The 12191-nt window shown below is 43.4% G+C and overlaps 1 protein-coding gene across 1 annotated transcript in view; it reads right to left on the bottom strand.

The window, feature by feature from the left end:
* Nucleotides 1-1699, bottom strand: part of LOC140210146 (muscle M-line assembly protein unc-89-like) — a 37676-nt gene extending 35977 nt beyond the window's left edge. The window contains exon 1 of the mRNA XM_072279027.1: nucleotides 1334-1699. Coding sequence (XP_072135128.1) covers nucleotides 1334-1385 — 52 coding nt within the window. The 5' untranslated portion in view covers nucleotides 1386-1699. The remainder of the gene's footprint in view (nucleotides 1-1333) is intronic.
* Nucleotides 1700-12191: the final 10492 nt, after the last annotated feature.

The following is a 12191-nucleotide window of genomic DNA, read 5'->3' as shown; positions in this document are numbered from 1 at the left end:
TGGTAATAATTTTAATAAGTGGATTCAAATAATCTCTTAAGAATCCTATCACTACCGTCATTACTAATAATCTTAGGTCTCCCTTTTTTTCCTTTCACGAGGTACTTGACAAGGGTGTCCATTAAGTCCTTTATTATTTAATCTCACATTGGAGCCTTTGGCTACAACAATTCACAAAGCTAAAAATATTCATGGTATTTCTATAAATGGGACCATACATAAGATTACTCTTTATGCAGATGATCTTTTGGTTTATATCTCGAATCCTGAAGAATCTATTCCTAATCTTTTGAAATTATTAAATGATTTTGGAAAATTTTCAGGATATAAACTTAATTTAAATAAAAGTGAATTGTTCCCTTTAAATGTTCCTGTTTTTATATACTGTATAAGGATATTCCATTTAGAATTGTGAACTCTTTTAAATATTTGGGTATTATCACTACAAAAAAATAAAGATCTTTATAAAGCTAATCTGCAAAATCCACTGTAGTCACACACCCAAGCTACTGTGACAGGACCTTGCAAACCTGTCACCCCTCCCACCAGGAAGGATAAGAGCAGCAGTACAGGAGAACACCACCACCTGCAGGTTCCCCTCCACATCCCACAGCCTCCCTGGCCAGCTGGACAAACCACCTCCAGCCAGCTGGACAGATCATCTCCTTCTCACTGTGGCATGGAGTTCTCCGCCTCACTGCAGTTCACAGAAACAATGTTTGTACCATCCAGAGGGAGTCTTCACCCTGTCCACGTGTAGTAAAGACACCTATCTTAGGCTATTGTTTAACAACAATAGATCCATCTTCCATTCCACAATTCCAAGTAAAATCATCTCCAAACTCCTAGAAATGAGACACAACACCTCCCTTTGCAACTGTATGCTTGGCCTCTTGTCCAACAGAAAACAATCAGGAAGGAAGCGCTGTGACATCCACAGCACAATTATTCTCACAGCGTTTGCACCATGAGGAAAACCTCTCTCCAACTCTAGAGTTTGATCGAAATCATTTCTGTCTACATGGACGAAGGGAGAAAGAGCGAAAGGCAAAGGTAGGCTCTGAGTTATGAAGAGAGGTAGACAGAGCTCTGAACACTGGGAACAGGGAGCGGGATAAACAGAGCTCTGACCAGAGGGGACGGGGGAAGGGGAAGAGGGGATGTGGAGAGGAGAGGGGAAGAGGAGAGGGGGGAGTGATGAGGGAGGGACAGAACTCTGAACACAGAGGGAGAGAGGAGAGCGAGAGACAGAACTCTGAACACACGGGAGAAGGGAGAAGCTGGAAGATCTTCCTGTTCTCTAATCACTATCGATCACCACATATGACCTTACCCACACGGGCGACCCAGGCGACAACACAGAGCAGGGGCGAGACCATCCACATCGTGAGGGCGTTCTGTCGATCTGGAGTTTCGGAGAATCTCGGGGGAAAACAGGAAGAGATTTCCGGTTACACCCGGCCCGCCACTCCCGGAAGAGAAAAGTCAGGAATTCAGTGAGACGACACTCTGTCTGTTTGACACATCGACCCGTTGTATCTTTACCCACAGACTTTTTAAATCTCTCTACCCGCCTGTTTGCTCAAACTATTTCCACCCGCTTTGTCGCCCTCACTCCTATCTCAACCCTCACTCCACCACAATCGTCATCCAGCAGTCTGAGGACCAGCTCCGTGTGGCGGTCGGGTTTGCAGGAAATCCGCGGTCAGGGACCGGATCTACACACATACAATCAGAATCAGGTTTAATATCATTGCGTAATTTGTAGTTTTGCGGCAGCAGTACAATGCAATACGTTATAAAACTATAAATTACAATAATTATTAAATCACTCGCGAAAAACAGGAGGAGGAATAGTGAGTTCCTGGATTCTTGACCATTCAGAAATCTGATGACGGAGGGTAAGAAATTGTTCCTGTAACTTTGAGGCATTCGGCAATGGGAAGGATTCGGAGCCGAGGAGAGGTGCTGGTTGCCTGAAAGAGACATCTTGTATCCGACTTTCATCCGTGACTCCAATCACCGCCTCTCCGAGCAGCCAAGGGAGAGGGTTTAGTTACGAGACGTTTCCAACCGCGACAGCTTCTGGGATTCAGACATTCGAACTCTGGCTACTGTCAGCAGTGATACACAAAATACTGGAGGAACTCAGCAGGCCAGGCTGCATCTATGGAAAAGAGTACAGTCAACGTTTCGGGCCGAGACCTTTGGCAGGACTAGAGTAAAAAGCTGCGAAATAGATTTAAAAGGCGGGGGAGGGGTGAAAGGGAGAAAGATGAGCTGATAGGTGAAACCTGAGGGAGGAAGGATGCAGTAAAGAGCTGGGAAGCCATGGCGGCGCGAGAGATTTTTTCTTGTTGTTTCTACAGTGGGGCTGAATTATTCAGTGATGGTGCTGAGAGATGTATTGTGCAAGGCCAGACGCGTGGCGTTCAAGCATTATGTGCCTACTATAAATGCCCCTGCAGACATCCCACCCTGCAAAAACTGATTTCGGGGAGGTAGCACCATCAATTTGCGGGAGATTCCTGGAACTTCTGAGAGAGGTGGGATGTCTGCAATAGACTAGCTCCTTAGCAGCCAGCCAGCTAGTTTAAATAACGTTAGCTATACTAATGAACGAATGACACCTGTTATACTCACCTCAACATGTCTTTTACAGTCTTAACCTACCATGGGCAATAGAAAAGTCACTGTTGCAAACAGTGCAGCGAGCAACACTGTCATTACTTTTGACCCCTATTAGGCAGGGGTACGCTTTAGGGTAGTCTGGGGTGAAGTACGTTTTATATTTTCTTTTTTTTGGAACACTCTGTCATGGCGCGCTCTCTCTCTCTCGCGCTCTCGCTTGCTTTCTCTCTCGCTCTCAAAAAAATTGATTTATGTGATATTGTATATACATTGCAGGCATCAGGGAGCCATTATTAATATGCGGGAGACTCCCGGAACTTCCGGGAGAGGTGGGATGTCTGCCTCTGTTGATTCACAAACAACAGCAATTGATAGATCTAATATAGAAGTGAACTGTTACAGTGTCAACAGCATCGGAGACAACCCGGGCTACACAGAGCATAAACAAAACAAACCAACAGAGCATCCGACCCACGTGAATCACGCACCAATCCTGAAATCAGCCTCAGATGCGTGCTTTTCAACTAAAAAGCACAACACTAACCCACAATGTCCACTGCTATTCACATTACATAGACAGACAATGCCAAAAGATACACGGTTATTAAAGTCAAATAAGGCAAACAACAGATATGCAAGGCTTTACCAGGAGTTGGACAAATCATACTCTGACCATGCAATACCTCAATTAATTTGGCTATTGAACTTAAAACAAAAATCAACAGAATCACTGCTTGGAAGTCTAAGCAAAACAAGTAGGCTTAATAGCAATAAATGTAATATTTTAGTATTTGCAGGAAACATAAGGACTATGAGGTATCTACCACAAAATAATAATAATAATAATCAGCATTGGTTTAGGCGCAAATTTAAAAAAAAAGTCCATCTTTAACCAGACCAACCTCAGAAAGGCGCTGTCAAAGTTATACCAACATGTCTCCTGCCCCACTAGAGGCCCGAATATACTTGACCACTGCTACACAGCAGTCAAGGATGCTGACCATCTATGACCACCTCACAGTCCCATATCGCGGAAAGGCAATTAACCAGAACCTTTCAGCCTCTATCATGGACCTCCAGTCCCGCCGGCCCAGACAGTGGTGAGGTGCTGATGCCATGTGCCGCATGTGGGACTCTATGCAGGCAATATAACAGCTGCCTTTTCTCTCCACTTCCATCACAGTCGGGGACACATGTTCGGCACAGCTTTGTGGGCCGAAGGGCCTGTATTGTGCTGTAGATTTTCTATGTTTCTATGACACACCCGGTAGCCAGGGTTAGTCCCAGTAACCACATACCCCTTTCAGGGGATGGGGAGGACTGAGATTAGTCAGGTCCGTACAGGTAATTTTACCGCTCCCCAGAAAGGGACCCTTGCTCTTCCAGTTGCAGTGACGTTAACTGATCAACGGCCTCGGTTCCAGCAACAGCCATTTGAACCCTCTCTCAATCATTGGCAGACTAACAACCAACAGGAAATACACAAAAAATGCTGGAGGAATCCAGCAGGCCAGGTAGCATCTACCAAAAAAAGTAAAACAGTCGACATTTCGGTGCGAGACCCTTCATTAAGACTGGGGTAAAAAAGATGAGAAGTTGGAGCAAGAACATGGGGGAGGGGAGGAAGTAGTACAAGGATGCTGTCGGTCTCCAAGTTCTTGACTTAAGACTGTTATTGTGTGTTTCTGATTGACATACAGAGTGAATTGCCCAGCTGTATCTGGGATTCTTAATGCACATGTCACCTTTAAAGTTTCAAATGCATCCAGCTGTTCCTCAGAAAGAATCACAGGATCGTCTGAGCACTTCCTGTGCTTCAGCAGATTGTTGACTGGTTGAAGAATGGTCGATGAATCTGCCACTAGCCTGTCAATACATCATTTAGCAATCATTTCACCCTTTCACTGCTACGGGCGGAAGTTCCCACTTGCTTCAAAATGGCAGCAATTATACCAGTGCCTAAGAAGAATAATGACTTAATGACTATCGCCCGGTAGTACTCACATCTACAGTGATGAAATGCTTTGAGAGGGGTTGGTCATGACTAGATGGAGCTCCTGCCTCAGCAAGGACCTGGACCCACTGCAATCTATCTATCGCCGCAATAGGTCAACGGCAGATGCATCCTCAATGGCTCTCCACACGACTTTAGGCCACCTGGACAACACAAACACCTACATCAGGATGCTGTTCATTGATGATAGCTCAGCATTTAATACCATTATTCCCACAATCCTGATTGAGAAATTGCAGAACTTGGGCCTCTGTATCTCCCTCTGCAATTGGATCCTCGACTTCCTAACCAGAAGACCACAAACTGTGCGGATTAGTGGTAATATATCCTCCTCGCTGATGATATATAAGGGCGCACCTCAGGGGAGTGTGCTTAACCCACTGCTCTACTCTCTATATACACATGACTGTGTGACTAGGCAAAGCTCAAATACCATCTATAAATTTGCTGACAATACAACCATTGTTGGTAGAATCTCAGGTGGCGAAGAGAGGACGTACAGGAGTGAGATATACCAACTAGTGGAGTGGTGTCGCAGCAACAGCCTGGCACTCAATGTCAGTAAGACGAAAGAGCTGATTGTGGACTTCAGGAAGGATAAGACAAAGGAACACATACCAATCCTCATAGAGGAACAAATGTGGAGAGAGTGGGCATCTTCAAGTTCCTGGGTGTCAAGATCTCTGAGGATCTAACCTGGTCCCAACATATCAATGTAGTTATAAAGAAGGCAAGACAGTGACTATACTTTGTTAGGAGTTTGAAGAGATTTAGCATGTCAACAAATACACTCAAAAACTTCAATAGTTGTACCGTGGAGAGCATTCTGACAGGCTGCATCACTGCCGTATGGAGCAGCTACAGCACAGGACCGAAAGGGGCTGCAGAAGGTTACAAATCTAGTCAGATCCATCTTGGGCATTAGCTTGCAAAGTACCCAGGACATCTTTAGGGAGCGGTAGCTGAGAAAGGCAGCATCCATTATTAAGGACCCCTAGAACCCAGGACACGGGGCTTCCCAGACGGAGTGACAGCAGTCACATCACCACCATCATCCTCCCAAGGCGTCACTGGCTGGCTATGCTTTCACGTTTTGTTTTTCATTTTGAAATTTCATACAAAGCATATCCATTGATCCACAGTGTTCTTTCGCTCATTCAGTTAATGCAGAGATTTGCTCTTCAAATTTTTCACTGTCTCTAACATGCTGGTTTTAGAGTTTTATGCATGTTTGGTGTACCTTTCGATTAAAAAGAACTTCACTCGCCTTGTTAACTTTCAATCGGCCACACATTTTACTCAGCTTATTTTATCTATACCATTCACCCTTTCTACTAAGCCTGCCGACTGAGGATGGGAGCAACAATGGAAATGTTGATCAATCTCTGAGGCCTTACATACTTCTCCCATTACCTTCCCATAACGTGTGTACCGTTGTCGCGAGACGGTTTCCAAGGTATCCCGAACCTCAGGATGAATCACTTCCAAAATCTAGATAATGATAAAACCTAGAAGATTATAAGGCTAGCAGGAAGGAGCTTAAGAATGAAATTAGGAGAGCCAGAAGGGGCCATGAGAAGGCATTGGTGGACAAGATTAAGGAAAACCCCAAGGCATTCTACAAGTATATGAAGAGCAAGAGCATTCAGACGTGAGAGAATAGGACCAATCAAGTGTGACAGTGGAAAAGTGGGTATGGAACCGGAGGAGGTAGTGGAGGTACTTAATGAATACTTTGCTTCAGTATTCATGATGGAAAAGTATCTTGCTGATTGTAGGGATGACGTGCAGTGCACTGAAAAGTTTGAGAGTGTAGATATTAAGGAAGAGGATGGGCTGGAGCTTTTGGAAAGCATCACATTTCCATTATCTTTAAATAAACTAACTGACAATGTGGTGATCAAACACACTTTGAGGATTTGGTTTCGAAAATATTTTGGTTTATTGTGATTCTCCCTGTCAAGTCCCAACTTTTCTAATTGTTTTTAATACCATCTTTAATTGACTTGTTGTTTAAAGAATGAGATAGATTGGGTATTAAACAACTTCAAGATTTTTTTGATGGAGGGAATCGCTCTTCTTTTGTCCAACTTTCAACGAAATTTAACCTTTCCAATACCCACTTTTTTCCATACTTACAGATTACAGATTTTTTAAGATCTCAATCACAAACATTTCCTACGTCCAGATAAGAATATAATAGATACAATTTTTAATCAAAACCCTTTGACAATGGTTCAATATCTTACATTTACGGTCTGCTGTTGGGACTGAAAAAGGCCTCTTTAGATAAAATTAAAGGAGATTGGGAAAAGGATTTGCAGATTTTCATATCTGAAGAAAGCTGGAAGATTATTTTAAAATTGATTAATTCTTCATCATTATGCGCTCGTCATTCTTTATTACAATTCAAAGCGGTACATAGAGTTCATATGTCTGAAGACAAGCTCTCTTGTTTCTATGTGGATATTTCTCTCTACTGTGATAGATGTACTAATGGAGTGGCCACACCAATTCATATGTTTTGGATATGTCCGAACCTTGAAAAATATTGGAAAGATGTATTTCAAACTTCTTCTGTACTTTTCAATAAAGTTTTAAGCCCAATCCCTTGTGACTGCCATGTTTGGTATTGTTGAGGATAATACTACAAAACTGAAGCCATCCAGTTTGCTGATATTGGTCTTTATGTCTCTTATGGCCAGGAGGGTGATCTTGCTCGAGTGGCAGGAGGCCGCCCCGCCCACTCATGTTCAATGGCTATCTGACATTATGTTACGCCTTGATCTAGAGAAGATTCGTTGTTCAATTTCTGATTCTAAACGTGATTTTCTAATGTCATGAGGACCCTTTCTGAGTTATTTTCATACTCTTTGAACTCTTATTAAAGTATGGATCTGTGCCATTATTATTATAATATTATATGGTCAGGTTTTTTTTTTAACCAACCAGTTCATTTTGGTAGTGGGGGTAGATGTTTTAATAAAATACAACTATTATTTTATTTCATTTTATAATTCAATCTTTTTTTCTACATGATTGATTTGGAATATGGGATACTGTGATCATATTACTGTGATTTAAATGAATATAATTTGTATTGTATCCTTATGAATTTTTGTATTCGTATTTATGCAATTTATATAATAATACAAATAATTTAGATTATTAGATGATGAGGACATGCAGTCTTCTTTTATTGTCATTTAGTAATTCATGCATTAAGAAATGATACAATATTCCTCCGGTGTGATATCGCAGAAACACAGGACAGACCAAGACTGAAAAACTAAGAAAAACCACATAATTATAACATAGAGTTACAACAGTGCAAGAGTACCATAACTTAATGAAGAAGAGGCCATGGCACAGTAAAAAAGTTCAAAGTCTCTTGAATGTCCCAAATCTCATGCAGACGGGAGAAGGAAGAAAACTCTCCCGACCACAGTCCAACTCTGAGTCGTCCGAAAACTGCGAGCTCTGATCAGCCCTCTGACACTGAGTACCGAGAACCATCTCTGCCAAATGGTTCGACCTCAGCCTCGGCCGCCAGCAGCAGGCAAAGCCGGGGATTTTGGGGCCTTCCCTCTGGAGATTCTCGATCACACAGTAGCAGCGGCAGCAAACCTGGCATTTCAGAAATTTCTCCAGATGTTCCTCTGCTTCTCACGTCTGCCTCCATCAAATCAGAATTGTGCACGGCATCCTACTTACAGATATGATATCATTTCACCGGAGAGCTGCGTGCGCTGCGTTGTGCTGACATCTTCTCCTCCCATACTCTTGAGGAGAGGAGAAGCTGGTTCGAGGTAGCTCGCAGCGGCCACTCCAGTGGTGATGTCTGTTATTTTTCAAGTAGGGTGCCGTGCACAATCTTGATTTGATGGAGACGGACGTGAGAGCATGGAGGAACATCTGGTGAAACTTCTGAAATGCCTGCTTCGCTATTGCTGCTACTATGTGGTCCGAGATCTCCGGAGGGGAAGGCCTTGAGTCCTCGGCTTTGCTTGTTGCTCGGCGGCCGCGGCAGGGTCAAAGCGATCAGCAGAGGATGGTGCTCGGTGCTCGGTGTTGAAGGGCTGGTTGGAGGCTCGAAGTTTTCGGACGGACTCAGAGTCCGCTGCGATCGGGTGCTTCCAATGGTGCTGCATCTGCAAGTTTGCGGCGCTTGGAGGTTCATGGCAGGGAGAGTTTCTCCCTTCTGCCGTCTGCGTGCGATAATGAGGCTATCAGGAGTTTGAGACTTTTTTTTATCATGCCCATGGTCTGCTCTTATCAAATTATGGTATTGCTTTGCACTGTTGTAACTGTATGTTTCATTATGTGGTTTTGTCAGTTTTAGTCTTGGTTTGTCCTGTATTTCTTGTGACATCATTCTGGAGGAACATTGTATCACTTTTTTATGCATGCATTTCTAAATGACAATAAACGAGGACTGAGTGTCCTCATAATCGAAAAAAAAATTGAAAGAGGAAAGCATCAGGTTGGATAAGTCACCGGGACTGGATGGGATGTACCCTAGGCTACTGTGGGAAGTGAGGGAGGAGATTGCTGAGCCTCTGGCAAATATCTTCGCATCATCAATGAGGACAGGACAGGTTCTGGAAGATTGGAGGTTTGCGGATGTTGTTCCCTTATTCAAGAAAGGGAGTAGAGGTAGCCCAGGAAATTATAAGCAAGTGAGTCTAACTTCAGTGGTTGGTAAGTTGATGGAAAAGATACTGAGAGGCAGGATTTATGAACATTTAGAGAGGCATATTATGATTAGGAATAGTCAGCATGGCTTTGTCAAAGGCAGGTCGTCCCTTACGAGCCTGATTGAATTTTTTGAGGATGTGACTAACCACATTGATGAAGGTATAGCCGTAGATGTAGTGTATATGGATTTCAACAAGGCATTTGATAAGGTACCCTATGCAAGGCTTATTGAGAAAGTAAGGAGGCATGGGATACAAGGGGACATTGCTTTGTGGATCCAGAACTTGCTTGCCCACAGAAGGCAAAGAGTGGTTGTAGATGTGTCATATCTGCATGGAGGCCGATGACCAGTGGTGTGCCTCAAGGATCTGTTCTGGGACGCCTATTCTTGTTGATTTTTATAAGTGACCTGGATGAGGAAGTGAAGGGATGGGTTAGTAAATTTGCTAATGACACAAATGTTGGGGGTGTTGTGGAGGGCTGTCAGAGGTTACAACAGGACATTGATAGGATGCAAAACTGGGCTGAGAAGTGGCAGATGGAGTTCAACCCAGATGTGTGAGGTGGTTCATTTTGGTAGGTCAAATATGATGACAGAATATAGCATTAATGGTAAGACTCCTGGCAGTGTGGAGCATCAGAGGGCTTTTGCGGTCCGAGTCCATAGGACACTCAAAGCTGCTGTGCAGGTTGACTCTGTGGTTAAGAAGTCATATGGTGCATTGGCCTTCATCAATTGTGGGATTGAGTTTAAAAGCTGAGAGGTAATGTTGCAGCTATATAAGACCCTGGTCTACCCCACTTGGAGTACTGTGCTCAATTCTGGTCGCCTCACTACAGGAAGGACCTGGAAACCAAAGAAAAGGTGCAGAGGAGACTTACAAGGATGTTGACTGTATTCGGGAGCATGCCTTATGAGAATAGGTTGAGTGAACTCGGCCTCTTCTGCTTCGAGCGATAGAGGATGAGAGGTGACCTGATAGAGATAATGAGATGTGTTGATCGTGTGAATAGTCAGAGGCTTTTCCCCAGGGCTGAAATGGCTAGCATGAGAGGGCATAGTTTTAAGGTGCTTGGAAGGAGGTGCAGAGGAGATGTCAGGGGTAAGTTTTTTATGCAGAGAGTGGTGAGTGCGTGGAATGGGCTGCTGGCAACGGTGGTGGAGGCAGAAACGAAAGGGTCTTTTCAGAGATTCCTGGATGAATACATGGGAGCTTAGAAAAATAGAGGGCTATGGGTTAAGCCTAGGTAGTTCTAAGGTAGGGACATGTTCGGCATAGCTTTGTGTTTGAAGGGCTTATATTGTGCTGTATGCTTTCTATGTTTCTATTAAACAGTTAGCTTCTGTGACTGTATGATTCTTTCGAAAAAAGAAATGCGTCAACCCACCATGAAAAAGCACTCAGAATGACCAATACGTATGTATATCCTTCACGCGTAGGTAATTCTGCAGTATCCATCTGTAAATGCACGAACAATCCATTGGAGGGTGGTGTATGAGATCCTCCCACCTTCACTGGTTTTTCTAGATTTTGTAAAGTACATTTCAAACATTTAAAACCTGATTTACTGTTTGTGATAAACCAGGGACATATCATGTTTGATTGACACAATCCATCAAACTCCTCTTCAACCTGGGGGAAAGACTTCCAGCCGAGTCATGGCTCTCTGATATACGCACATTATGTCCCTCGGGAGTGCAGGTAATTGTAGCTCTCATTTTACATAATAAATCTCGTCCATGTAGGTTTATGTCAGTTTCTGAATAGCTTTTTCTAAATGGCATCTGGGCCAAGCAGTTCTTATATCATGCCCCGTAATTTCCTTTCCATCCAAGATCGTCATACTTCACTTGGTTCCTTATCTGCCTGTCTTTCTGCAGGTTTCCACATACCGTACTCAAGGTCCACCACCACAATGTTGCACCAACACTATTAGCAAAGCACTCGGTAAAATTTTGTTCCAGACAATAGAATACCATTTTGTTACTACAAGTATATTTCCATAGTGCAATATTTATAAGCATACCTCTTTTGAATTACTCTCACTGCAACCTGCAGCATGCAATTTACCTTTAAGCAATGTAATTTTAGATTGGATTTAATGAACTACGGATTTCACAACCTTCTAAAGGACTTGGAGACTTAACTCTCAAGCTGGCAGGTGTGGAACCATTAAGTGGGTGAAGGTTAATTTCAGTGGCTGGAAGCTAGGCAGGTGGGTGGCACTCCAAGCCAGGCTGAAACACAAAGGAATGAGACCCCCATAAAATGCTGGAAGAACTCGGCAGGCCAGGCTGCATCTATGGAAAAGAGTACAGTCAACATTTCGAGCTGAAACCCTTCAGCAAGATTGTGTGAAGGGTCTCAGCCCAAAACGTCGACAACTCTTTTCCACAGGTGCTGCCTGGCCTGCTGAGTTCCTCCAGCATTTTGTGTGTGTGTTACTTGCATTTCCAGTATCTGCAGATTTTCTCTTCTTTGGGAATGAGACTCCCTTGACCCAGCATCTTGTTAGCAAATCTCTAGTTGCTGGAGAACAAAATTGAGTAGCTGAGGGCTGTATTCTGTATTGGAGGTAAATGTGAGATTGTGGTGTTCTATGCTCACAACCCTGATAGGAAACATCCACTCCATATCCACTCTATCCACACCTTTCAATATTTGATTAATTTCAATGAGATCCCCCTGCATTCTTCTAAACTGCAGCCAGTACAAGCACACACTCATCATATATTAACCCTTTCATCCTTCAGATCATTCTCATGCACTGTCACTGGGCTGTTGCCACAATCTATGGACCCACTTTTAAGACTCTTCATCTCATGTTCTCAATATTTATTGCTTAT

This window comes from Mobula birostris, chromosome 14, assembly GCF_030028105.1.
Source record: "Mobula birostris isolate sMobBir1 chromosome 14, sMobBir1.hap1, whole genome shotgun sequence".
Classification (NCBI taxonomy): domain Eukaryota; kingdom Metazoa; phylum Chordata; class Chondrichthyes; order Myliobatiformes; family Myliobatidae; genus Mobula; species Mobula birostris.
This window is presented reverse-complemented; position numbering and strand designations above follow the sequence as displayed.